The following is a 27,531-nucleotide window of genomic DNA, read 5'->3' as shown; positions in this document are numbered from 1 at the left end:
CATGCCCTTGTTTTGTCCTCAGCTGGAGAGCATCTTAATCAGCAGACAGTTCCCTAAGCCAATGGCTCTCAGCCCTGAGTGGGCATCAGAATCACCTGGAGAACTTGATAAACCACAGATCGCTGGGCCCTACTCTTCATCCCTGAGTTTCTGATGCAGTATCTCTGGAATGGGGCCTAGGAGCCTGCATTTCTAACAAGCTGTCAGGTGATACTGATGCTGCTCTCCCAAGGACCAAACTCCGAGACCACTGCTCTAAGCTAATCATGAGGAGTTGAATGAAGTAGTATGGTGGTGTTAGAGGAGTTCCTGACTAAGTGAAGAACAGGTATTTATACAAAGTTTAAGAGGCGGAAAAATGAATCTACTGTAACAGAAATCAGAACAGTGGTGGCCTCTGGTTTGGGGGGAATAGATTTCCTGGAAGGGGGCAGGAGGGATCTTTCTAACGTGATGAAAATGGTCTATATATTGATGGAAATTTGATTGCATGAGTGGGTATTTTTGTCAAAACTCATTGAATTCTACATTTACAATCTGTGTATTTTACTCTATCTAAATTATACCCGATTTGAGAGAGCGAGACAGGGGTCAGGGGAAAGGAGCCTGAAACAGAAATAGAAAGAGACCTATTCTGAAACCTCACTCTGCTACTCAGTTTTAAATCTGGGACAATTTACTTAAATCAGCATCGCTATGCTCTGTATCCTCATCCAGAAGCTCCAGAGCAGTAGTAGACAGAGCTCTAGTCTGACCAGGATTTTAAAGACCAAGAATTAGCCATAACCCTGCCATTTTCTTTCTGTAATGACTTATTATCTCTCAAAGCCATGGCTTATGCAGCAGCAACACACTGCGCATGCCTACCCCGCCTTGCCCACAGAGCTGAATCAAAGAGGTGATGAAGAAAGTCCCTGGAGGACTAGGAGGTATTACAGCTGTGCCAGCAGTGTTGTGCTGGGAAGTGAGTCAGCAGTCGATCTCCACACTCCCCAAGTTGGAACGAATGGGAAACAGCGGTGCCCTGGGCTTTGGTGGTCATACCACGCTGACCAGATTGGCATGGGGCTCATTCTGTCTCTGCTGTTTCATGTTCTCGCAGCTGGCAAGGAGCTGTTTGGCCTTGACACACTTCAGAAGAGCTTGTGGATCCAGCTCCTAGAGGAGATGTTCCTGGGCATGCCGAGCGAGTTTCCCTGGGGAGATGAAATCATGCTTTTCCTCAACGTGTTTAACGGGGCTCTGATCCTCCACCCGGAAGACAGCGCCCTGCTCAGGCAGTATGCAGCCACCGTCATCAACAGCGCTGTGCACTTCAATCACCTGTTCTCTCTCAGTGGCTACCAGTGGATTCTGCCCACCATGCTGCAGGTGCGCTGGCTCGCCTCTCCTAACTGGGAGATTAACTGCCCATCTCGCACTTCCACAGGATCTATTAAGGAAACTTTTGAATGATGGAATTATCTTCTTTTGTGACCCCAGAAGGCACCAGGTGAAACCCTCCCTCCATTAGAAATTTCCAAAAGGTCACGATATTCCATTTTATCCTGAGATCTCCCAGATCTGGGCTGTGCTTTCCTGTTTCTTCTAGGCCAGTTATCCTCCAAGTGTAATCTCTGCACCGGCAGCATCAGTATCACCTGGGGCTTTGTTAGAAATGCCCATTCTTGGGTGGGCCCCATCCCAGACCTACTTGATCAGAAACTCTGGGGGCAGGGCCCAGTAATCTGTTTTTACAAGCCTCCAGGTGATACTGATGCCCTCGGAAATGTGAGAACCATTATTCAAATGTATGGCAAGTGGATGTTTCTCCCAAGAGAGTCTCTGCCCTCTCTCTGAATAGAGATTTTCATTGCCATTAAACTTGGAATATGACGGGGTTGGAGGAGGTGAATGGAGCAGAAACAGTTTCCACTTACACAAGTCTGATGTGTATGTGGGTGCATTTAGGAGTGCTGAGTAAAGTTCAGACAGGGCCGGGGGGATCACCCTAGTTCTCTACCTTTATGGAAATTTTCATAAAAATTATGGAAGTAATACACACTTGTGTAAAGTGGGCTTTGCTCAACCTGCAGGGGCAAGAAATTGACTTTTAATGTCATCAGGGCTCTCTGTCTGATTTTTAAATAGTTGGAGTTTTCCCCTTTTTATAACTTTTTTGACTGATTATCAAAAACAGTAAATGCTCATTATGAGATTCAGAAGATAAAAGTTTAAAACAAGAAAATAAAGATCACCTGTAATCTTCCCTCCTACATAGCCTTGGTTTAAATCTTCAAAATCCTGATACTCTTTCCTACTTTTCTTAAAAACAGAAGTTGGGTCATACCATATATTCAAAAATGTAATACTAGGAATATATGGGCATTTTCTCATGTAGCTCTATTTAGCACTATGGCATCTTTTAAAAAAAATAATTGTCTAGTATTCTGTTGTATGCATATACCATAATTCACTTAAACAACCCCAATTTACAAATAGCGAAAGTTGTTTCAAATTTTCTACTATTTTAAGCAACCTTGCAGCAGGCATTCTCGTATATACATCTTTGTATATTTGTCCAATTGTTTTCTTAAGATAAATTCCTAAGTCACAAATTTCCCAGGGAAAAAAGTATATTGGTATTTTTAGGATTCTTACATATATTGCCAAATTTCCCTCAAGAAAGGATATACCATTTTACCCTCCCATCTACCAGTTTATGAAATTCGCCATTGCCCTCCTTGCTTCCCATAATAGGCTGTTTAGGCATTTTCTGACTATGCGGCATTTTCCCACAGGTGTACTCTGACTACGAAAGTAACCCCCAGCTGCGTCAAGCCATTGAATTTGCCTGCCACCAGTTCTACATTCTACACCGGAAGCCCTTTGTGCTCCAGCTGTTTGCAAGTGTGGCCCCTCTCCTGGAGTTTCCTGTGAGTAAGCTCTGTGGAAATAAAGACCAACCAAACGAGAAAACTAAAGGTTCTTTATTCGGAGCTCACTGGAGCAAGGGAGTTAGCCACCATCACCTGTGTTTGGGAAAAAATTCGAATGCAGACAGTATAGTGGAGAAAAGGGGAGGCTTCAGGGATACCCTGATTGGAGGCCATTGGCGTGGGGAGGCTGTACACAGGCTAACAAGAAGTGAGGTCTCTCTTTGCCGTTGGTTATGGGCGCATATTTGGCTTTCTCTGGTTGGTCCTAAGTTGGACATGGGGATAAGGATTAGGGAAGCTGGGAGTAATTAATCAGGTCCTGGCCATTAGGGGGCTAATTGTTCCAGGGGTTATTTTGTTTACACTAGAGCTAGTAGTTTGACTTCTACAAGTCTACTTATAGCAGGCTGGTTTCCTGGGCTGGTTACCACAGGCTGAAGATCAGAGTTCTGTTTTTACGTTAGCCTTGTCATTGTCCCATTGTGTGACCAGTCTCTCAGCTCTCTTCCTTCAGCCACTGGACCATGAGCACCGTAAATCATTTCTCTTTCAACAAGTGAATAATTTCTCTTCAACATTTATCTTCAGTTCTTATCTCAGCCCCTAGGATGTAGATAGACCAACTCTCCAGGTTTTTTATACTCAATTAATAAAAGGATGGAAAATAAAAAATGATAAAAGGAGAAGTCCCTGATACTCATTTCTTTCTATCACTCTCTAGCACTTACCCTGCTTAATTTTTCTTTTTCTGCAGGGCATTTATACCATATCACATGTCACACATGTATTTGTCTCACCAATAGGTATCTCTGCCACACCCCACAACAGAATTTAAGCTCCATTAAAGCCAGACCTTTACCTAGGTTTCATTTGCCTTTTGTTGTCTTTAGTTGTTAAATTTTTATGGAGTTGTTTTGTTTTTGTTTTTGTTTTGCTATAACCTCAGTGCACAAAATGGAACCTGGTACATAGGAGGCATTTAATGAAGATTTGTTGTTTTAATGAATGAATTAAAGCCATTTTAAAGAGATTTGAGGTGGCAAGTATTTCCATTCTGGAGATATATTATCATATAGGACCTATAAAATTCCCAGAGTTGTCAAAATAAGCATCTGTTCTCCAAACATTTTGGAAGTACTCAGCTAATCCACCATGGGCATTTCCTTCGGGAATGCTGAGTCCTACTAGCATAGACCAGAGGAACAAGTGGCATGAGCTCTTCTTGCAGTTCACATATTGCTGCATTTTAATGAGTTTCCACAAATATCTTTTTTGTACTAGATTAACATTTAATAGATTTCTTAAAAGATCAGGCATTCCAAAGTCACATAGCAGCATGGTTGGATGCAGAATTCTGTAAACTGAAGATATTGTAATTGTTATTGGTGGCAAAGTTTATGAAACTTGAATTCTTGATCAAACGACATCAGTACTCAGGTAGGAATTAATCATCTAAAATGGCTTTTCTTTATACAGGATGCTGCCAACACCGGGTCCAGCAAAGGTGTGTCAGCTCAGTGCCTGTTTGACTTGCTACAGTCACTGGAAGGAGAGACCACAGACATCCTAGACATCTTAGAGCTGGTCAAAGCTGAGAAGCCTCTGAAGTCACTAGGTAAAAGCAAAATTTGTCTTGACATTCTTGTTCTCTTGGTAATCTTTCTGAATGACTCTATACTGAATATTTTGAACTAAATCAGAACAGCAAAAACAAATAGAATAATGGTGAGAACATTTTCCTAGCTCCTATTTTTCTTAAATTTCTTGTAAATCTTGAAGTGTAAAGAATTCTCTGCCATGAAGATTGTATTAAAAAAGGGGGCTCAGTAGACCACTGCAGTTTTCAGAAAATTGGGTTTTCATGGGCGATTCGAAGTGGGTAATACTTTAAGATAGTTTTTTATTGTCATGGACTGTGTATAAGTAGAGTTATTCAAAGATTCAGAGAAGTCTCATGTCTTACCTTAGACCATCCAAATGCCCTTCTATTCGGTAAGATTCTTTTAAGCTACCCCAGAAAAAGCACTTTTATTTAATCATCCAGTTTATTCAAAAGTAGAACAGAGTTTTCAGTCCCTTTAGATGAGGAAATTGATAGTGCTCACAGTTTAGGAATAAAGTCTAAGAAAGAAATGGCTACAAAATATAACTGGAAAGTCAGTATTAACAGTGACAAATTCTTCTCCCTGGCTTTGACCGTCTGTCCCTTCAGATTTCTGCTATGGAAATGAAGACCTGACTTTCTCTATAAGCGAAGCCATTAAGCTTTGCGTTACCGTGGTGGCCTACGCTCCTGAGTCATTCAGAAGGTAACTGCAGCCTTTTCTTCTGTGCCTTGAAATAAGTAAATATGGTGAAGAAAATAAAATTGACCACAAAGGGTTATGTGTGCTAATATTAACCTGTAACGTTCTGGCAAGTATGTTTGCAAAAACTAAATCTGGGAAATCTGTCATAGCAGGGATTATGAAAAATATAGTATATCTTCATTAATTTGAAATCCCCTGATTTGGAATTTGTGCAGCAGCTAAGATGTTTAGTCTTGTTTAGAAAATATCATCCTCACATGTGATATAAATTAATAGCAAATAAAATTTTAGGACAGACATTTAAACTATTCGAGAAAACTCCTTTCAAGGAGCAGTAAGAACTTCTGCCAAAGAGCAGGAAGATAAGTCATGTCTGTCATTTTGCCAAGTGCAAGGAATCCAAAGGTCTCACATAGAGAGTGTCATTCCAGTTCTAGGACGTTGGCTCTCATCTGATATATGTGTACAGTGATATGCAGAATGAAAATCAGTCTCATCTCTCTATGAAAATAGGTCTTCTAAAGGCAGAGACAATAATTCAAATGAATTGTGAATAGCCCCCTTTTATGTAATGTACATGCTTAAAAATAAGAGTTGTATTCCTTCGAAATGTTCCATAATTCTGGCCTAACTAACCCTTTGGCCTTCCCTTCTTTTCTCCAATTATATCAACAATAGACAATCTCTCTCTTACAACTTCTTAATCTAGTCTGATTTTTTTCTCATAATACATAACCTAGAAACAAAGCACTACATTGTGCCATATTCTTGGTATATCTGTATATATCTTCCAATGTCCAATATAATGCTGTAGTCCATAGAAGATATAACAGTAAAAATGTATAGAATGAACAAATCAGATAACAGCCAACTGTTTCCATTTTCCTATTTCTCTCATTTGATTATTTCTTTATGCATAGTCCTTTGTGGTCAGAAAATGTTTTGAAAGAAAATAAGGATTAGTCATAAACATCTCACAGCTTTTGCCTCAACTTTCTCACTTTACAGAGAAACATGGGCTGATAAATTGTTCCAGAGTATTGCTCCCTATTAAGACTGCCTTATCTAAGCAGGTTAGCATCTTCCTGATATAAATTCAAGAAATTGAGACTACAGACTCCTGTCACATAAAGAATAAGAATATAAATCTTGTCTGAGTATTATGTCAGTTCCAGGATGCTGACCCTGGTCTAACCCTGAAAATAAGATATAGTGACATACTTGGGGTGTAAAGATTGGGCTTACAGATTTACACATTACTTAGAATTCTTAATTCTCTTTCTGATCAAATCTCATCATCAATTTTTCACATTCCTCCTTAATTCTACTTTTGGTTTTCAATTAGTGTAGAAAAACATTGACCCATATTGCAACTATACTATTTTAACCCAGTGGGTATTTTAACTCTAAGGATATGTTGACTATGACTTTATAAATATAAAAACCTTAATCATAATTATGCCTACAGTGATCAATGTTCATTAAGGGATAATTGTCTAATTTCTCTATGCCACTTTAATTCCTTGATCAGTTATTTTATGTTGCAAATAAGCCATTTTCAACTTTTTATTTTCATTTTATCAAAATTCTTTTCATTGATAGTTAACCTGACAGGGGAGACACCATGATCATGAAGGTGGCTTTCCCAGGGTAAGGCTTATCCATTGCACTCTGGGTGTACTGACCCCTGCGATTTCCCCAAATGCAGGAAACTTGACTGCATGACTTGTGCTAGTGGGGGACTACTTTTGCACTTTCCCCTAATCTAAAAACAAACAAACAAACAAACAAAAAACTAAAAAAAACCCAAAAAACAAAAAACCAAAGTTCTTTTCACTGAGATTATTTTCTTTCCATGTAAAATTTATAATAAAGATTAAAGTCATCAATTAGGTTTTGGGGAAGGACTGATTTTGTTTTGGTCTATATCAAACTTTGCCAATTAGAGTTTCTGTCATTTTGAGCTTTTGTGTTTTGGGTTTTGATCATTATACCTGCCTGGTTCCCCAAGTCATATTTCAGTGTTGCCTGCAAGATGTAGTTTCTCTATTAGATCAGTTTATTCAGTAACAAATTCTCCTCAGTGATGTTTTAACCATTGTCAGTTTTATTTGATGCTGAAAATTCTCTTAGTTATTATGAATTGAATAAAAGACTGGGATTTTGTATTTTTTAAAGTATTCTATGAAAAAAGCAATGGACAGCCTATTAGATATTCCCAGACTGCTTCATTATTAAGGATCAATCTTATGCTGTAATGCCGTTGTTTAATAGTCTTCCATCAGTTTGCATATAATGTACCATCTCCGCACACACCACTGGGAGATAGCAAATGGTAGGGTCAGAACGTCCTGATCTTGAGTAGAGTGACCTCTGCACCATCTTCACAGTACATTTCCCCATCTGCCCATGACAAATAATCTCTCCTGCCTCTGCTTCTATAGCAATTAATTTTTGTAGTTTTTCCTTCTGAAATTTTGTTGTTTAGCTGTCTTGAGGTGCTCGGTCAAGTCACCTTACCTCACCCTGCCTCTTACCACCATGTGTGTAAACAGAAGGAGTCACCTGAAGAAGATACATAATGTTTCTTTTGGCCTCAACCTCTGGTGCAATTCCCTGCTCTCCTTCCTGAGCTGCACACCGCAGCCTTCTTGAGGATTTTATTTATTCTTTCTCAGAAACTCCTGAGATGGTTTTAGTCTTAAGTGTTGAGGTTTCTGAGAGGAGCCAATGATGAGTCCCCTCTCTCTTGCCCATGTCCTAAAAAAATGAAGGAAGACAAGGAGTGAGGCAAAAGGGAGGTTGATCATATCACCTTTATTACTGAGAAAGACTAAGTAGCAGAATCAAGCTTGAAACAGGACCTCCCTGAAAACTCACAGCATGGCGGAGGAAAGCCCTGTTGGCAAGCCTTTCCAGGAAAAAGGAAAGGGCTGAGCTGATTGTATATATCTTTATCAATTTGCCCCTCAGATAAGTCCTTCCCACTCCTCCAGAGCAGAATGAGTAAAAGGGCAAACAGGAACCAGGATTTATATGAACTGAACTCTCTCTCCTGGAAGGAAACATGAGGAATGAGTAAAAAATGCCACGTGCACCCCCAACGTTTCCAGTTCTTTTTGTCTTAAACAATGAGGATTAAACGTTATACCTGTGGTCAACCAGGAGTGTGACTTCAGCCCTCAGGAGACCAAATCTACCTTCTATCATGATGTTCCTCGTCCCACTTTCCCTAGGCTCCTCCTACAATATCACAGCTCATAAAAGACTCAAAAATGGATTGAAACTCTGCATTAACTCCATGTCCACTCAATTCCTGAGTATAAAAATAGTCCCTAGGCAGGGGGTGGGAAGGGACAGACTGGGATTTTAAAGTGTAGAATAGATAAACAATACTGTGTAGCACAGGGAAATACATACAAGATCTTGTGGTAGCTCACAGAGAAAAAAAATGTGACAATGAATATATGTATGTTCATGTATAACTGAAAAATTGTGCTCTACATTGGAATTTGACACAACATTGTAAAATGACTACTACTCAATAAAAAAAAGTTAAAATTAAAAAATAAAATAAAACACACACACATACAAAATAGTCCCTATCCTATTTTCCCTTCCAAGTGTGTCCAGTGCCACGTTAATAGGGTGTATCAGAGATTCTGCAGTGAGATTAAGGGGTAATACTAAGATGATGCAATAATAAAATGCATAAAGATTCTCTAATATTAAAATGCTAATGACACAGAACCCCCAAATTTGACTAAAAAGTCCTCCCATTATCAAATTCCCAATGAGACACAAAAGACTCAAGTGAAAATCAAACACATTGGAATCAAAAGGAATTAGAGTTCACGACGAAATTCCTCTGTCGTCGTGAGTTAAAAGCCAAAGTCAACACTGTTAAATTGAAATTTTTGAAGAATCTTCCCTAATGCCCTATTCTGCTGTAAGCCAGAGGCGTTCTTAATTCCCGGGTGGAGTCGGAGTCTCTTAAACAGTTGTTCCCTGATAGCTCTTACAGGAATAAGTTCAACTCTTACAAGATTCAATATTTGTAACACCAAGTCTCTGTTGTACCCCTAAATGTGATACGATCCACAAAAGTAGGATGTAAAACGCCACCTTGGTTTTCTTTCTGTTGATTAAAGTCTTCAGATGCTGATGGTCTTGGAAGCTTTAGTGCCATGTTACCTCCAAAAGCTAAAGAGGCAGACGTCACAAGTGGAGACGGTACCTGCTGCCCGGGAGGAGATCGCGGCCACGGCTGCCCTTGCGACATCCCTGCAGGCCCTTTTATACAGTGTGGAGGTCCTCACCAGGTAATCCCACTGGCAGAAATATCCACAGCTAGAAACTGTATGTACCCACCAAAAAGCAGAAAAAAATGGGGTGGCAAAAAAAATTTCTAAAACCCAGTTTTTATTTACAGATAACTTACCCAAACTCAGCCCTTTATAGTTTAAAACTACAAACATTCCTTATGTTATTTACATAAATAGTGCTAAGTACTCTGAGTAATAATAGTAATAATAATAATAATAATAATAATAGTAACTATTATTATTTTTCTACCATGATTACTAATCACACATTTGCATGTAATTTGCTGAGCTTCTGTGGCAGCTTCTGTGGCAACTTCTGTGCCAGCAGTGAGCAGATCTTTTGTAAAAAGGCCAATTTAGTGAATATGAAATTGTGATCCAGATTTTAATAAAATAAGCTCTTTTATGAGACATGAAATGTCTGCAATTCCAACTCAGCATTCTTTTGTTATTTTACTGTCTGTAAGGAGTTAGGGTTTCTTACTTTCATTTCAGAAGCTACGTAACAAAGATAAACTACAGAATTTTGTTCTAATGCTCTAATTAACAGATTCTCCTTGGGACCAGGCTCAGGAGTGCTGAGACAGAGGGCTGAGGGATTTGGGAATGGAAAGGTCATTTGACACCAGGGTTCAGCCCTGAACAAAGTTCCAGGAATTTAGTTAGTCCCGTCACAAGATTCTTGGGTGGAGAAGTGGGGGAATTAAACTGCCAGGGAAGGCATGTACTAGGGGGCATGTACAAAAGATGGAGTGAGAGGAGTCGGGACAGTAGATGCAGGAAACTATGTAAATGGTTGCCTTTCCTTCTCTGTTCTCACCTAAAATTAGCTGGAAGGTGACATTCCTCCGCAGGGGTGGACGTGGGGAAGCCTTCTTTCTGCCCTGGTGTCCATCGTGTTTGGCCATATCCTTAGCCTACAATTCCAAGATTTACTCCCAAAAAGGTGCCCACTTCCCCAGCCCCATCTTGCTCTGCCGGTGAGGGGGCTAGGTGAAATCTGTTGGTTCAGGGAGGACTATTTCAGCATGCAGCAGCAAGTTAGACAGGGAGTGAGACTGTTGCTCATTAAATTCAATGTATGTTTAGTTTCTAATCTTGAGCTACATTGTCAACCTCGGCAAGTAGAATACAGCCCCAAAGCCTTGGGTCAGCTATCTTTTGAAGTGCCCGAGTGCATCTAAACTGAAGAAATGGGAAGCAGTGGGACAGGGAGCCGTGATGAATTGCCTCATCCAATGGGAAACAGTCCCTAGTGCATTGACGATGATTTCCTGAGAGTCCGAGGTAGGAGAAGATCCTAAAGAGAAACACGTGACTTTCACTCTTTCTGCTCATCCACCTGGTTACATCACTAGTGCCTTCCTGTGACCAGAGGAGAGAAGAGCAGACCATTCTCCTAAATGTCACTTGATATTTCTATTTATAGACACAATATTGATGCTTTCTACTCCCTTGTACAGTAAGTCAATTAGCTTATCCAAAATTGACTTACCCAAAATTCCACAAAGAGTTATGGAGGGAGCTCTGACATTTAAAATTCTGTAGCCTTAAGTATTCCAGCCTATTTAACACTCTTTTGATGGAGGGGAAGACTAGTCTCATTATTTGGTTATAATTATTCACAACAAATTTGGCTTCATTGTTTTTACAAAAAGAAGAGAATACCACTTCACTTTCACAGCCCTAATTTATGTAGCTCACGGGGAAAAAAAAAAACCTACCTATAAATAAATAATTATATTTCAAGTGTCTCATATGAGTTTCTATTGTCGCATAACACATTCCCATAAACTGAGAGACTCAAAACAGAACACATTTATTATCTCAGAGGTTTGTAGGCCAGAAATCGAGCAAGCTCAGCTGGTTCCTCTGACAGGGTCTCACAAGGTCAAAGTCAAGATGTCATTCAGTCTGGGCTCTTATCTGAAGTTCCTGGGGAAAAATCCACTTCCGAGATCATTCAGGTTTGGGGCAGAATCCAACACCAGTCAGATTCAGGTCTGAGGTTCCCTTTCCTTCCTGGCAGTCAGCCAGGGGCCACTCTGCTGTCAGAAGACACCTGTTTCCCTTCTCACACGGCTCCAGATCTACCAGCAGTGGTGCCCTGAGTCCCTCTCAGACTTCACATCTGTCTGCCCCTAGTGAGAGTCAGCTCTGTGCTTTTTAAGGGTTGGAGATGAGATGAGGTCTGCCCAGATCATCTCCTTTCTGCCAATATAATGTAGCTTAAACACGGGAGCAACGCCAGGGTGGGAAGTTCTCAGGGCCATCTTTAAATGCCGCCTACCACCACGAAGGCACAGGAAGGGAAGGTCTGGTGTGATTTTTTTTTTTAATTGATACTTTTCAACACCTTTATTGTGGAATGGTTCCTGTACAGTGAACTACACATATTTCAGGTGTACAATTTGATGAGTTTTGACAGAAGTATGTACCCATGAAACCACTACCACAATCAAGATAGCTAACATGGTGTGATTTTTAAAGGCTTTCTCCCTTTCCAGCCACAACCAGCATCCAGAAGATGAGCACAACAAAAGCAAGCCTTAAAGAGCTCACACAAGCAATGGCTTTGAAAAGCTTTATCATCCCTACCATGTTGCAGACACTGATGCAGAGGCTAAGTTTGCCTAATATTTAAAGTGAACCCTGCAGATATAAAATGAGATGGTTCAAATCTATTTCTTAGTGTGTCAATTACTGACTTATAATAGATACTAATTTACTCCCTTCCCTGGGCAGTTTTAGGTATAATTTTGTCTAGAAAAATTCTTTTACTCTTTGATAGTTTCTCAGAAAAACAGAGTGGCTGGTTATGGAGAAGGTTACCTGAATGGTATTCACCCCTATCTTTCTCTTACTGTCTGGAGTGGCTAACTTCCTGGTAACTGTAGAATTTGAAAAATGAACTCTTAACTCTCAATTACTACAGACTTAGAAGTCTGATTTCATAAATGTCTGGTTTGAAGAGTCATAGTTTATTCCTATGAATAAACCAAGAAATGGGAGGACTTAAATCATGGTGAGCTTATAAACCCTTAGGAATCAGTGTTCCCTTAAAAGTGCTTCCCAGAACAGAGACAGCAGAAAAGTGTGACAGAAAAACCCAAAGTCTATCTTTATAAGACTCTAAGACTAACTTAAAACTCGTGTGAGCTGCAGTAGCTTGAGGATTTCATCAGTGTTTCCACTTGTGTTGTTGTTTTGTTACTGTCATTGTCACAGGCCCATGACAGCACCACAGATGAGCAGGTGTGACCAAGGCCATAAAGGGGCCACCGCAGCCAACCACACCATGTCATCTGGGGTGAACACCAGGTAATTCACTGGCCTTGTTCTTCCGTGGTCTCTCAGTTTCATGCAGCCTGAATCTCAGCTGTTGGGAATGAAACGAATCCTGAAAATAGTCAACACTGAGTGTGAAAATCTCCAAGGGAAAGAAAAGAAGGGGAGAGTTTAGAGTGACAGGAAATACTGAGGCTTCTTTGAAATTCTCACCTTCATAAATGAAGAGAACTAAGCCACCTTCAAAAACTGGCATTTGTGTCCGTTTGTTTGCACAAACATGCAAGATGTTCTCTGCCTCCTGGGTGGTCTTTGAACCATTCCAGTGTTGTTTCACTGGCCTCCAAGAAAAAGCCAAATGAAACAGTAATAATCAGGAGGTGGTTTCTCATTCCAGGGCAGCTGTGCCAAGTCAGCTTTCTTTCATCTGGACAGATTTTTTGCAGACATTTCATCCACATTTTGACTTAAGTCCTTAAATGATGCTTTCACGGTCATTGACTTCATCGCCTTCCCTGTTTTGGTGTAACTCAGACACCAGCTATACTAGTTAATACTTCACCTGCTTTCTTCTGCCTGGGTTAACTCCTAAACACTCTAAGACAAAAACAAACAAAAAGTTTAATTAGCTTCTTCCTCCAAGGAAGATTTAGGGCAAACCCAAGATCAGCTTGAGAGAAAGTTCTCCTTTCCCGGTATGGAGTAGTTAGCAGGGAGATGATAAGAAAAAACTAAGTAATTTTCTACTCTCTCTGAAGCATACTTTTAAGTGTGTATCGTTAATTGTGTAAAGTAAATTCACTGCTTATCACATACCTATATAATAAAATAAATTCCTGACTATAAATTATCTGGTCCGATAGTGTTAACTCAGGCCTCAATTTCTCACGTTAAGGAAAAATGACTATGTGGGTCTTAAATAATGAATGTAAGTGATATTTACGGGCTTCTCTAAGCACATGGGGCCAGGTTCAACTACGAGATGAAAGGTGCAGAGAGAAAGAGGGCTTCTAAAGTCCTGTTATCAAATCAATCATAAAGCAGCCAGTCTCTAGAACTAAAAGGAAGTCAGCCATAGTTCTTCCTCTGATCACCCAAAATAGTAGGACATGATGTAAAAACTATAACTTAGATTCACTTTGCCTTTGAAGTTTTCAAAAATTTCCCTCATTTGACCACATCCCATGGGTTTGTGGATGTTTTTACAATGCCTGTCTTTCTACAAATTAAGTGGCAATGGAACAGCGTTCATGGCAGCTATAATTTCAGCATATGTGGTTGCCAAATGAAAGAGTAAGATTTTGTATTTCAGGATTAGCATGTGTGGATTGGTAAGCTTATCAAAATGTGTAGCTTCAAAGGCTTTTGCTAGGAAAAATCTTTAAGAGGCCCCACCACAAGGCCCCTGTTCTCGCTCTGATAGTCACGCAGACTTTTTTCTGACTCCCAGGTACCAGGAACAGGGCGCCAAACTGCACTTTATCAGGTACTGAAAGACAGCCCTAATTTCATACTAATTCTGCTATCTTGTGATGATTTGCCTTTGAGCTGGGTTATGGTTCCATTAGATTGCATTTCATCCCCACATGTCGTTCTACTTCTGGGTACATCCTCAAGAAATAGCTAATGTAAAGCCACTACCATTTGGGGTGACCATCTCTTCTAGGGTGATGCACTTTCTTTAGCTTTCCAATGAGGTTCTCCTAGGCCCCACCCAGTGCTGATTTGCTGACTTATATATAATATAAGGAATCATATTTCTCTGCCATGTGGTACTTCCCTCTCACAGTTGCCCCCCCATGCACCTTTCCAGACCCCCAGTTAACCTTCTGTAAATCCCCAGAGAAAACCTGCACTTACTGGAGGAAGGGCAGGGCCTTCCCAGAGAGGAACTGGATGAAAGGATTGCTCGGGAGGAGTTCCGAAGACCCCGGGAGTCGCTGCTGAACATCTGCACGGAGTTCTACAAGCACTGCGGGCCCAGGCTGAAGATCTTGCAAAACTTGGCCGGGGAGCCACGGGTCACTGCCCTGGAGTTGCTGGATGTGAAGTCCCACATGAGGTACTGGCCTCATTTTCTCTGCCTCTAAGTGTGGACACAGCTTGGGCTGGATGTCTGAAGGAGGTTGGGGTGTGGTGGGAGGCAGTGGAGTAGAGATGGGGCAGAATAAGAACATGGAGTTGGTTGAAATGGACTGGTTTCCTGTGGCTTGGATGCAGGGCCCTCTGGGAAAGTATGTTAAGTCTGTGAAAAAGGATCTCAGCATGGACAGGGGGCAATGTTCTTAAAGACGGAAAAGCCCAGGCAATGTATTTGCTCCTCAATAAAAGAGAGTGAAAGGGAAATTCCATCACCTAATTCTTCGGGAAGTAGCCTTCTTCCAAGTTCTATTTCCTGCCCAGATTCTAATTTTTCAAAAGAATCCAATGTCTCCTTTCTCTTATTTTACACTAAAAATGCACTGCTACTTTCTGCTTGAGGGCTTCCCCTGCCTCTACATGACCCAAGGACGCACTGATTAAGTCGGCAGGGAAGGAACAGTTTTAACTCGGAGCCACATTTTGCTTGAGTCTGAGATCCCTTTTACATGCACTGGATGTAACAGCCTTCCAACGTCTCAAAACAGTGTCCTGGTAAAAATTCTGCCCTAGATGAGGCCAGTCATGAATTTAAAATTTTTCACTCCTGGTGTGTCAGGGAGAGGCCCCAGAATTACATCTCTGTGCACTCATATTTCCTTCTTCCTATGGAGACGTTATTTCACTTGTTATTCCAACTATAAAGTCTGTGTCTGTATTTTCAGATTCCTAAAAGGAACATGATTCCAGAGGATCTTCTATTTAGCTTTGTAACCGTCTGTAAAAGGTCATAAAAATTCCTTGAAAGGAAAATTCCATGGGCATCAAAATGTTCACTTGGAGAGTTTAGTGTAACTGTAAAGCTAAAGGTAGGCTTAGGTTCTAGCCTTTCAGAAATTACATTGCAATTTAAAGACACCAATTTCCTAATTATTAACTCCCTTTTTTTTTCCCCTTAAAATTATCTCTTGAAAAATTTAGAAAATACTAAGTGAGGGAGAATGTGTGGAAAACACAGGCTTTTTCTCTTCCAGACTGATTTCACATCCTCTGAGTTGTTGGCACACAGCCAGAGCTCCAGGGCTTCGCATGTGTTCACACTCCCTGCTGTGCTGTGATGGGGGAGAGCTTATTTTACCCTGAGAATCTCAGTTCCTACACTGGGGAAGGGGAGGAAAGTTTGGAGTATTACGCTCCTGTTGCCATAGTAACTCAGCGCTCTGTTCAGGCCATCTCCTCTCCTTTCCTACTGATGATCATGGCTAGCTGACCTAAGTCGCCCAGAGTCAGAGAATCACTACTACCAACAGACATTTTGTAGGAGAAAGGGGGAGAGATTTCTAAAAGATGGGAGAGAGAGAGAAGGAGAGTCAGAGAGAGAGAGAGAGATCATGATCATGGGTTAGTAACTGTCCTACAACTTGTCCATCTGTATCTACCATCCTTAAGGCATTTGGAGGGAGGGGAGAGCATGTCAGAGGGGCCTGGAGGTCCCTCTAGAGGTCAAATCCCTATTAAAGGTTAAATGAGCTCTAGTAGTTTAAATGATTGAGCTCTGTGCCTGGCACTGGTCTAGGGCTCAATATATACTAATGCTAATGAGAAATACCCAAATACTATGATAGACACTGGGGATGTAAAATAAAACTCTGGTCCTCAACATGATCACAGCCCAATACAAGAAGCATGCATGAGAATATAACTATAACTTACAGACATAGAAAACAAACTATGGTAAAAAACAAAGGGCCAGGAAGGATACATTAGGGGTTGGGGATTAACAGGCACACATTACTATACATAAAATAGATAAACAACGAGGACCTAATGTATAGTACAGGGAACTATATTCAATTTCTTCTAATAACATAGAATGGAAAAGAATCTGAAAATATATATGTATGTGTATGTATAACTGAATCACTTTGCTGTACACCTGAAACTAACATTGAAAATCAGCTCACTCAGTAAAAAAAAATTTTTGAAGAATATAATGCCGTGTTGCAAGTACTATATATCACATGTGTGTATAGATGTATTTATTATTTCACCAAGTTACTTGAGGCAACTTAGAAAATTGTATGATACAAAGGAATGCAATTTACAAATTAGAGAGTCAGAACAATGTGAAAAAACTTAGCAGGAAAATAATTTTGTTTGTGGTGAGAGGACAGGAAATCTATATGATTTAATCATTATGGATGCTATTCATGAACTATAAATTTTACTTTGAGCTTTTGAGTTATCAAAGCAATGAGGGGGAAAGGACCAATAACAAAATCATAGTATTGAGAAGATAAAAACAACTAGTTTTTTGGTAAACCATTACCGTTTTTAAATATGAAGAAAAAGAAATATCTCCTAGTTGGCATTGGTTAAAAGAAAAGAGGAGTGTGACAAACAGCACCCTCAACAACGTCCCCATAGAGATCAAGGGCCAGTGTCACACGGCTGATGCCTGTCACTGCTGAGAGTTCCAGATGTCATAATGCAATTCAGCAAGAGGATCCTCTACAGAGCCAGGATAATGTCTTTCTATAGAACAGTTATTTCATGGCCTGGAGCTATAGGGAGGTAGGCAAAATTTTTACTGCCAGGGATATTAAGACTAAATGCCCTCTATTCATGCAATTTCTTACAATAAGCTTTCAATAAAAATAGACCTGCCATGTTCTCTTTCCAAACAGTTTGCTGAGTGCGGACAGTTCCAAATGCTTTTATCCTATGCCAAGCAAAGGGTATAATTAAGGTTTTCTTTTATAAATTAAGTACACATTGGATATATGTAGAAGTCAGAGCTAAATATATAAATTTTAGAACTGTGGGCATATGGGTGGTATTTAAAGCCATAGGAATGGACAATATTAATCAAGGAGAGAGGACTGATTTAAAAAAAAAAAGAAATGGGATGATATAAAAGATAGAAGAGATATTTGCAAGAAGTACTTGATTTGAGTCAAAGAGCCAGGAAGGAGTGTTGAAGAAATCTGTACCCCTGCATTTGCAGAATATATGGTTGACTGCAAGGCTCTCAAGGAAGATATTCTTGATTAGATAGTTTCTACCCTAAGGGAATTTATTGGCACATTTGCCCCACCCAGAGCTGCCAAAGCAGCAGTATAGCAGGGTAGCAAGATCTGCAAATTTATTTTCTTTCTCCCTCTCCTTCTCAGTGGGAAAAATCCCTGTGTTCTCACGATTATTCATGTGCTAGTACAGCAAAGACTGTATTAAAGGAACTTTTTGTTTTATGCCCAAAGCAAATTCATTTTGTAACATGACCAGGGATGAGAGAAATTCAGTTAGTAATCCATAAAATGACTCTTAAGTATTGTTTTCAAGCTTAAAATGGATCAGTCATTTCTCCAGCATTTCTTAAGGTTACCTACAAACTAATAAGCGAAAAGAAATACGTGTGTGTAGATTTATCTGTCAAGCAGCCTGAGAAGTGAAGAATTATTTTCTGCAGGGCACATTTGTGAGAAAGAGATAAACAAAAGACTGTGAAACACACACACACACACACACACACAATTTCCAGAAGGACAATGTGAACGTTGGGTCTGGAGGGAGGATAAGGGGGGATGAGGAGACAACAAGTGTTACTTGATAATGAAGGGTTGCCAGGGAGAAGACGGATTGAATTCAGGCTTCCAGATGAAGCCTTGTAGGAAAAAACTCAGGGAACTGGGGGACCTAATACAAGGAGAGCTTTTCACAGTGTGGACCCCCATAGATGGAATGAGCCACCTTGTGCAGTGATGAATTCTCCATCCGTGGTGCTGGTCAGATGGAGCAATTGTGGAGCAATCTAAGTATTACAGAGGAGGGGGCTTGGCTCTGATTCCTAAACCAGAGTGCCTGTCAGAATCACCCAGGCAGCTCTTAAACTGAAGATCTTTTCAAGCATTTATCCTGTCTCTTTTGGAATAATCAAAAGAAAATTTCTCCTTATTGAAATGCTATAGTTAATAGTTAATACATGAAAAAAGGAATGATACACTATTTCCACTGTACTACTTCCCAGTGAGTTAATGAATCTGCCACAGTGATCACTAGTGGTGGCTGACATCCTAAAAAGAGTGACAACTAGGAATCACGTGCCTGCTGATGAAAGTACGTATCACCTATGAAGTGCACGTGCCAGAAAATCAGATCTAATCTGATCGAACCCCTGAACATGACTACCAGCTGAATTAGATATAGGGGCAATGGGATAAATAAATAAAAGACACCATGGAGATCCAATCAGCAAAATCCAGAATGTAGGAAATGCTACACAGCAAACAGCTAAATTTCTCCAACAAATAAATTACTAGATGTCAAAAAAGAAAAAAACCAAAAACAGAAGAGGGGGAGGGGGGAAACTACCAATTGAAAAGACTTAAGAGAGATATCAGTCAGTTGGAATGTGTGGGACTTATTTTGTCCTAATTTGCTTTTTTTTTTAAACATTTATTTTAAAATTATGAGATAATGTGTCAGAATGTTTGTAGTTCAGGGAGTTGGTGTGTTGGAAGGAGAGTGATTAGCATGATGCTGTGTGGGACAATTCCCATGGTGGCATTCTAAGCTTATTCTTTAAAAACCAAATAAAATGTTTTAGGTTGGCGGAAATAGCCCACTCCCTTCTGAAGCTGGCACCATACGACACCCAGACCATGGAGAGCCGGGGGCTGCGGCGCTACATCATGGAGATGCTGCCCATTACTGACTGGACGGCCGAGGCAGTGAGGCCGGCCCTCATCCTCATTCTAAAGAGATTGGATAGAATGTTCAACAAAATTCATAAGATGCCTACTTTGAGGTGAGGAGGCCTCCTAGTCAGCTGTTGATATTACAAGCCTCAGACTTAAAGTTGGTCATTTTTTAAGGTGGTGGATCAATCTGGAGTTGAATGAATGACTTGCGAGTGTTCTGTTACGTATGCATAGATAGGTGTACAAATGCATAAGCAGCAGCGTCTATATTTTGAGGAAATAACATATTCTTTAAAAATATGTATCTTGAAAAATCTGTTCATTTCTTAGCTATCATATTTCTTATCTGACACACATCAGAAATTCAGTGTGAACCCTTCAATTCCAGGACATACCTTCTACATTACACAAATAAGGAGAGAAGAAAAATTAATTTCATGTTCAGAAAACAGGTATTTAACATAGTATTTTAGGTACCAGTTTAGAGAAATGCCAGGCTTTACAATAATCAGCCAAGCAGCAGCTAAAGAGATCTCAGGGTTGATAACAGATGACTCATTTTCACCTTTTTACTTAATTCAAGTGGTACTAAATGAATGTTATTACCACTTGATCTCCACTCAGTGGCCTGAAATACCCATTAGTAACCTTTCTATGAGCAGATGCCTCTGAACCAGTCTACCTGGAGATCTGAGCCCAGTTTGGAAACCTATAGGCACCATGAGCAGATAGTTTAATTGATAAATGCTAATAAACGCACATACTTGGAAATTTCAATTTTGGGTTAGGGAGGGCACTTCCTGTCCTTTTAAACAAAACCTAAAGTCAGTGCAGCTCTTGCCCAAGAATTTGTAGAGCTTACTGTTCGATTTGTTAGAACTTTTGCAAGTTTCATCCTGTGCCTGTCTTTATTTATGTAGTCGTCAGGGGAAAAAAAAGAAATTGAAAGATTTCATTCTAATAATTGATGGTTTGATGCTATATTCTTTTATATTGTGAGGACGAATGCCTATACACTATTTCAAGGTTATTTATTTCATGGGCATGGAAATGTCTGTCCTTAAAGGACTCCTGTTTTCTTTAGTGGTCCCAATGGAACACTCGTGCCTATTGGCAAACGGCCATGAGCTTATAAATCTTACAGGGATGTGTCAGAATAACTCCGTATCTAAAGATGTTAAGCATCTTCATAGGCTGACTCATTTGTCATATAACTAAGCCCATTTTTAAAGAACAGCATGCTTCCTAAAAGTAGACTTCTGGATTAATGCATCGACTTGGTCAGTGGTAGGCAGTTTTCTTGGGATGCAGGCTGTGAATTTAGAGTAGCCGTGGATTTAATTTCTTCAGGTGATCTCAATTCCACAAGAGAAATGTGGACTGAACCTGTCCTGTGAGTTCCTTGGGCATCAGGGATGTCACTGTGTCCTCATTTATGAGCATTTCCACTTTGTCACTATAGAAATTTCAATTAGGTAGGCAATATAAGCTTAGAAATTATTTCCAGGATAATATTTGGAAATAGTGTTGATCTCAGTAAAGCCCAACCTGTTTATTTAGGGGGCCACAGAAATGACCCTTTCACTACTGAGACAAATACATACTAAACTGTCTTTTATTACAGAAAATCCTATGTTCATCTAGTTGGTTAGGTATACCACCATTTATACTACCATAGAAAGCAGCCCCCAAATATCACTGTTTAGGAAGACAAGAAAGAACACTTTTTAAATAGACTATTTTCAAAAATAAATAGATAGACTATTTTCCTCTAATGCCATCTTTTTGGCAGGAGTTAAGCCATATAAATCTAATTAGTTGTAATCTGGTGTAAACGCTGATGGGATCAACTGTAGTCTGATTGGAAGATTTCAGAAACACAGCCTGTAGTCAGATTAGTTCTGTTGGGGGTGGTGACCCCGACGATGGCGTCCCTACAATCGTAGCCTCATGCTCCCTCTCAGAGCTAAACCCAGGAAACATGAAATGCCACCCATTCATCATCTCTGTTTTTTCTTCAATAGATTTTGTCTCATTAGTCGAGTGGGGCAGGAGTGCCTATGCTACGTTTTCAGTATCCTCTTCCCTCCCCACTGTGCTCTGTACTTTTGGAAAAACATGGTAAACTTCATCCTCTGTGAAGCACTTTGTTGTCTCAGACATCCATCCTGTCTTAGATGGCGTCAGAATCACCGTCTCATTCACTCTTTTCAGACAGTCTCCGGAAGGGAGCCATGCCGCTAATGGCTCCTATATTGTATTCCAGGCGACAGGTTGAGTGGGAGCCTGCCAGCAATTTGATTGAAGGGGTTTGTTTGACACTTCAGAGGCAGCCAATCATATCCTTCCTGCCTCACCTTAGGTCACTGATCAATGTCTGTGTCAATCTGGTGAGTAGCCAAGTGGCAATCTTCTGAAACTTTGCAAAATGTAACTCTGCTATTGACTTCTCTGAATTGAAGATTTACAGGTCAACCTACATACCTACCTACCCATGAAAACAGACGGCTCAGGTGACACTGAAAATAGTGAGGCACATTTCAAGGTGGTGCGTGGGGAGATCCAGGGGCCCATCCCTGCACAGATGGGATTTTGGTGCGCTGCTTCCCACACACTACTTTGACAGTCGACCTCTTCAAGTTGCGCTGAGAGTTGAGGGCTGCCAGTTGGAGAGTGGGGTGGTGGAGACTGCACAATTGGCTAGATGTTGAGGTAGTCTCGGGTGGGGGAGTTTAAAATACAAAGAGAATTTTTTTTCTTTTTTAGTGCAAAAAGGCACTGAGTTGGCCAGTCTAGGATTTATGGGAAGAAAGAAAAAAAATTTTTAATCATTTATGTAATCTCTAGAGTCTGGTCTCCGCAAGGTTTTGTACAATGTGGAAACCATGGTAGAGCATTTCATTGACTAGAATCTGCTGCTTAACTAGTTGGGCAATTAACCTGTAGTTGGAATGCCTAGTGCAAATAGAGCTCTTGCCATCATCATTGTCCTCAGTATTTGCTCCATCAAAGAATGTTGACTGCATTCCTTTGAGTCCACAAGTAAGTATATCCAGTCTCCTGATTAGAGCAATTTTTGGTTCATCTCTCATTATTTACATAGTTAGTTATAAACAACATTATACAAAACCTTGCCTGAATCCAGTGTAAACATTTGATCTGACTCCAGACATTACACGCCTTCAAGAGGAGGCAGCACGGATAGATTAAAAGTAACATGCCCAACCTTCAAATTATTATTATTATTATTATTATTATTATTATTATTATTATTATTATTATTATTATTATTATTATTATTATTATTATTACTGAATGAGACTCCCTTACTACAGTTGCATGAAATTGCAATAGTCAAGGCTGGTCATGTGCTCTGTTTGTATTTCAGGTGATGGGAGTGGTAGGACCCTCCAGTGTTGCTGATGGATTACCCCTTCTTCATCTCAGCCCTTATCTCTCACCACCTCTGCCCTTCAGCACAGCTGTTGTCCGGCTTGTAGCGTTGCAGATACAGGTGTGACTGCCTTACCTGTTTGTCACGCTCTTTTAAGTTGCTGGTTGAGGCACCAGATCATGGTGTCCTCTTTTCTTTTTTCCTGCAATGGCTGGGCAAAATCTGTGAAACAAAAGTGTAAACATCTCCAAACTTTTACCGGTTTGGAGCTTCAGCACTGAGCTTGGTCCTAAAGTTGTGCTTCTGTAATTCTTCTTGAGATCTCAAAAATAGCAGAGTCATTTAGTCCTGCCACGACCTCAGCAACCACTTCAGTCATTTAAAATGTATGCAAATTTGTTAGGGAAATAATGGTTCACAGATAATCAGCCCACAATTGTTAATTAAAAGAGGCAGTAATATTCAAAGTCTGGCTTTAAATTATTTGCAGAAAGAATTGCCATAAAAAATTCTTTCAAATGGTATCACTAGACTTTGAATATCTTAATTTTCTTTAATGATTGTGGGTTGAATATTGCAGGTGCTTTTAAAATTATTACTCTCCCCCTTCTTTTATGTCTTAAAATTAAAATAATCATTCCCAGGGCAAAAATGTGCAGAATGCCAATTTCCCTGCCTATTTCTGTGTGTCACTAATGTTAAGAGTTGTAAATCACCAGGAAGCTCTGTGACCAATGGGAGGTATATAACTGACCCATCTATTCTCTGACAACCAAGCTCGATGGTCCATCATCCAGAGAACGGGTAAGATGATGGAAAAGAGATTAAGCAAGTACTGTGGGTACCACACAAAAAGGAAACAATGACATCCCTAAAGTGATAACATTTTAGTAACACGTGTACAGAGATCATTTATCTCTTTCTTTATTGTCTGTTGCTTTCTGGCTTGGAGAAGGCCTTATTCAGGGGTCCGAGGACTTTTAAATAATTTTCAAATGGAGCAGGTGGCAAGTTCTTCCTTTTTTTTTGGTTGCTAAAATATTTATTAGTGGACATATGGAGAAACTGAAAATGGGGAAATGTGGCTATTTTAATACCAGACTATAAGTATAATAAATTTTTATTTTATATTCAAGATGTTACTGTTTTTTTTAGGTATATAGCACTCAATTATGTCAAGCAAATGGTAAAGTATCAGTTTGGGGTGAATCTTGTATGCTGCAGAGATGACAACTGAACTCCCAGTTTGCAGGTGCAGCCAGCAGGGAGTCCCGCCATGCTGTGTAAAAACAAACAGGCTGAATGGGTGAGGGGGGTCAATTAATCTTTTTTTCTATTATTGCTGCACAGGCTTTAAAAGAAGATTTCCCCTTAAGCCATGTGATCTCCCCATTCACCAATCAAGAGCGAAGGGAAGGGATGCTTTTAAATCTGCTCATCCCATTTGTGCTCACAGTAGGATCTGGAAGCAAAGGTCTGATTAATTTAACTAAAGGAAACTTATCATTGTTGTTGTGTTTTCTTAAATGTCAAGCTATTATTTCTCCTTTTCCCATGAAGGTCATCACTGAAATCGATCTGAATGATGTAAACAGGGTTATCTTAGAAAATAGAGTTTTTCTTTCTTTTCAGTTTAGCTACCCTGGGGCAAAGCTTTCCTCTGCTCTGCTTCTTAGAAGATACATCCTATTTAAAATCATTTCAGTACATTAAAAACCAGGAGATCATTTTTTTGATTAAGAAAATGGTATTAACTGAAGTACAGTATGATGTGCATTGACAGGTGAATGAACTTTATAACCTACTGACACTAGGTTTAGCAGAAATCCTTCCACTGTTATTAAATTCCAGTGTGTTTTCATTCCTCTTCCTTCTTGGGGGATTTTTCTTTTAGAAAAAGTTTATCTCAAATGTAAAGAGAGTGCATTATGAGTATTTGAGCAGACAAAAAGAAAGGAGATTGAAGTGGTAAAGCAGAGATTTGGCTGAGAACAGGGACCCTTGGGTGTTGACCACGGAGGAGACACCCAGGACCAGAAGCACGGCTTCCACTCATAGGAGGAGCTCTACTTGGTGGGGAAGACACTCGAATTTCTAGGGTGTTCTAGTTTGGAATTGGAAAGAGAGCTGAATTCTTCTGTGTCTAATGTGGAAAGTCTACCTTGTGACTTGTTTTTCTTTCCACTTCCCTCTTCCAAACTCTGCCCCTCAGATAGCCCGTGGCTGGAGCAGCCTGAGGTGCAGCTGCTGCTACAGACGGTCATTAATGTGCTCTTGCCTCCACGGATCATCAGCACGTCCAGGAGCAAGAACTTCATGTTGGAGAGCTCCCCCGCCCACTGCTCCACCCCCGGGGATGCAGGGAAAGACTTGCGCAGGGAAGGGCTGGCAGAGTCCACCAGCCAAGCAGCATACTTGGGTGGGTACTTCTTCCTTTCTCTCTCTCTCTCTCTCTTTTTCTCTCTCTCTTCATATATGTATAAATGTATGTATATACACACACATATATGTATATATACACCTTTATATATGTGTGTGTATATGTATATGCATATGTATTTATTTAGTTATGTTCCACCTAGACTCAAAAAGTATTTTTTAAGACCTCAACTCAGAGAGTATTTAAAGAAGCCACTTGAGCAAGGATGAAGCATCACCCTCCACCTCTCCTTTCCTGTTACCCTATCCCTGCTGTAGCTGGGTTCTGACCTATGTAATGGTTGAAGTTGCTCCTTGGCCAGAAAGAACTCAGCCAGGGAGAAAAGACCACCCCCGCCACAGCACTGAGACTCAGGAGCACTATAACAGAAAATCTCAAAAGGAGGAAGTTGAAAAAATCTTGTAGGACATTGTTCAATTCACCAAAGCAGACCTTGGTATGGGGAGTATACACAATGGTAAAAAAACAGGTCCTTGGGGTTTGGAGTGTAGTGGGGTGTTTGGACTGCATTATAAGGGATGCATCTGAAAATGATGTGATTGGCAAGGAGAATGAAAAATGGAAAAAAAGAAACAAGGCCACTTGTGCACAGGACCTACCCACGTGGGGTTTGGTTGCCAGAGTCATGAGAATGTAGGGTTCAAATAAAATCTAGACTCTAGCACAGAGTCCTGCATGAGGTTTGAGACTACAGAAAGGATGACAGAGAAAGAGGTCTTAGCATGTAAGACAGGGATTGGAGGAAACACTAGGGAGTAACTATCTTCAGTTCTCTACATGCTCTGCCTTTCTAATGAAGGCGGATCCTTTGGTTACTTGGCCAGGCTATTTTAAATTTATTTCTACATTCATTTTGAGCATTTAGTGTGCAGAAAGCAGTGTTTTCTAGACTTTACACTATCATCACTTGGAATCCTCACAACTCTACGAAGTAAATGTTCTCATTTTAGAAGGGACAAGGCCAAGGCCCAGAAAGGTTGAGTAACTTGCCTAAGGTCACACAGTTAGTAAGTGGCAGAGCCGAATTTCAGATCTTAACCATCCAGCACCAGAAGCCCTGCTCATGAGCCCTTTGCTATCCTACTTATGATGGAGAGGAAGGTGGAAAGCAGAAAGGCAGACACCCAAAGAAGGCAAACAGGCACATAACAGTAGAAACGTCACCAGGGTCAGGGTAGGGATAGAGGAATGTTGCTTTTTGTTCATCTGTTTGTTTGTTTCGTTGAGGGAGAGGAATTGAGACTAGCGACTGCTGAGAAAGTGAGATTTTGAGGAGGAAGATGGGGAAGGAAGAATCTTATTACAACATCTCTGTCTGTGTGATATGGCATGGTTTTCCCTAGAGATGCCTTAAATTAATGGTAAACGTGTATGTGATTCCTCAGGGCTTTAGGGAGCTGGATTTCTGTGTGTCTTCTAGATGCTGAGATGGGCCTTCAGGCAGGATGAAGAAGCTCCAGGTTCCCCTGACTGCCCCATGGGAGACCCTGTGGGCACAGCTGGTGGGGTTGGGGGCAGAGGAAGCCCCCACCACAATCTTCCACATCTTTACAATATTCTGGTTTGTTCCTGACACACTGTTGGGAAATTTTGCTTCCTGAAAATAAACACATAAATGTAGATTGTGACGTGGCTGCTGAATCTGGGAGGAAAGAGATGTTGTAAAAGAAATCCAGCAGGTTTGGTAATAGACATGATGTGCAACATGGAGGCGGGGGAGGCAGGGACGATGGAGTCTTTTCTGGAAGGATGCACACACACACATTTACCGCTTACTTGGGGAGCAGTTTAGGTTGGAGTCAGAAAGGGTGTGGGAAGGTGAAGGACTTTTTTTTAAACTTTATGCATTTCTGCATGGTTTGATTTTATATATATTTCGATAACAAGAATATATTATGTCTAAGTTTAAAAGTAAAAAGAAAAATATTTTAAAATGCCCATGTTTTCGCTTAGGATATGAGTGGTATGTTAGTATAACCATAAAGCCACTATGACAGAATTTTTAGAAAGCAAAACTTTAGCCACACATCGTGTTTATAACACCTTCCCCTTTCAATTCTGCGAACTGCTTGGGTCTG

The 27,531-nt window shown here is 40.3% G+C and overlaps 1 protein-coding gene and 1 non-coding gene across 11 annotated transcripts in view; both read left to right on the top strand.

Moving 5' to 3' along the window:
- The window catches only part of UNC80 (unc-80 homolog, NALCN channel complex subunit), a 190,476-nt gene that overhangs the window by 141,090 nt on the left and 21,855 nt on the right, over positions 1-27,531 (top strand). For 9 of the 10 annotated variants that reach the window (XM_032479957.1, XM_032479961.1, XM_032479955.1 and 6 more), the window contains 13 exons: positions 1,103-1,371; positions 2,781-2,915; positions 4,395-4,533; positions 5,131-5,227; positions 9,379-9,549; positions 12,781-12,873; positions 14,291-14,326; positions 14,684-14,902; positions 19,526-19,726; positions 21,886-22,009; positions 23,008-23,133; positions 24,364-24,487; positions 25,226-25,432. In XM_032479957.1, coding sequence (XP_032335848.1) covers positions 1,103-1,371; positions 2,781-2,915; positions 4,395-4,533; positions 5,131-5,227; positions 9,379-9,549; positions 12,781-12,873; positions 14,291-14,326; positions 14,684-14,902; positions 19,526-19,726; positions 21,886-22,009; positions 23,008-23,133; positions 24,364-24,487; positions 25,226-25,432 — 1,941 coding nt within the window. The remainder of the gene's footprint in view (positions 1-1,102; positions 1,372-2,780; positions 2,916-4,394; positions 4,534-5,130; positions 5,228-9,378; positions 9,550-12,780; positions 12,874-14,290; positions 14,327-14,683; positions 14,903-19,525; positions 19,727-21,885; positions 22,010-23,007; positions 23,134-24,363; positions 24,488-25,225; positions 25,433-27,531) is intronic. The other variant, XM_032479960.1, reaches the window with a different exon arrangement.
- LOC116663937 lies at positions 6,826-6,990 on the top strand. The gene has a single exon (XR_004320293.1). It is a non-coding gene; the product is annotated as a U1 spliceosomal RNA (small nuclear RNA).

The sequence above is a fragment of the Camelus ferus genome, chromosome 5 (assembly GCF_009834535.1).
Source record: "Camelus ferus isolate YT-003-E chromosome 5, BCGSAC_Cfer_1.0, whole genome shotgun sequence".
Classification (NCBI taxonomy): domain Eukaryota; kingdom Metazoa; phylum Chordata; class Mammalia; order Artiodactyla; family Camelidae; genus Camelus; species Camelus ferus.
This window is presented reverse-complemented; position numbering and strand designations above follow the sequence as displayed.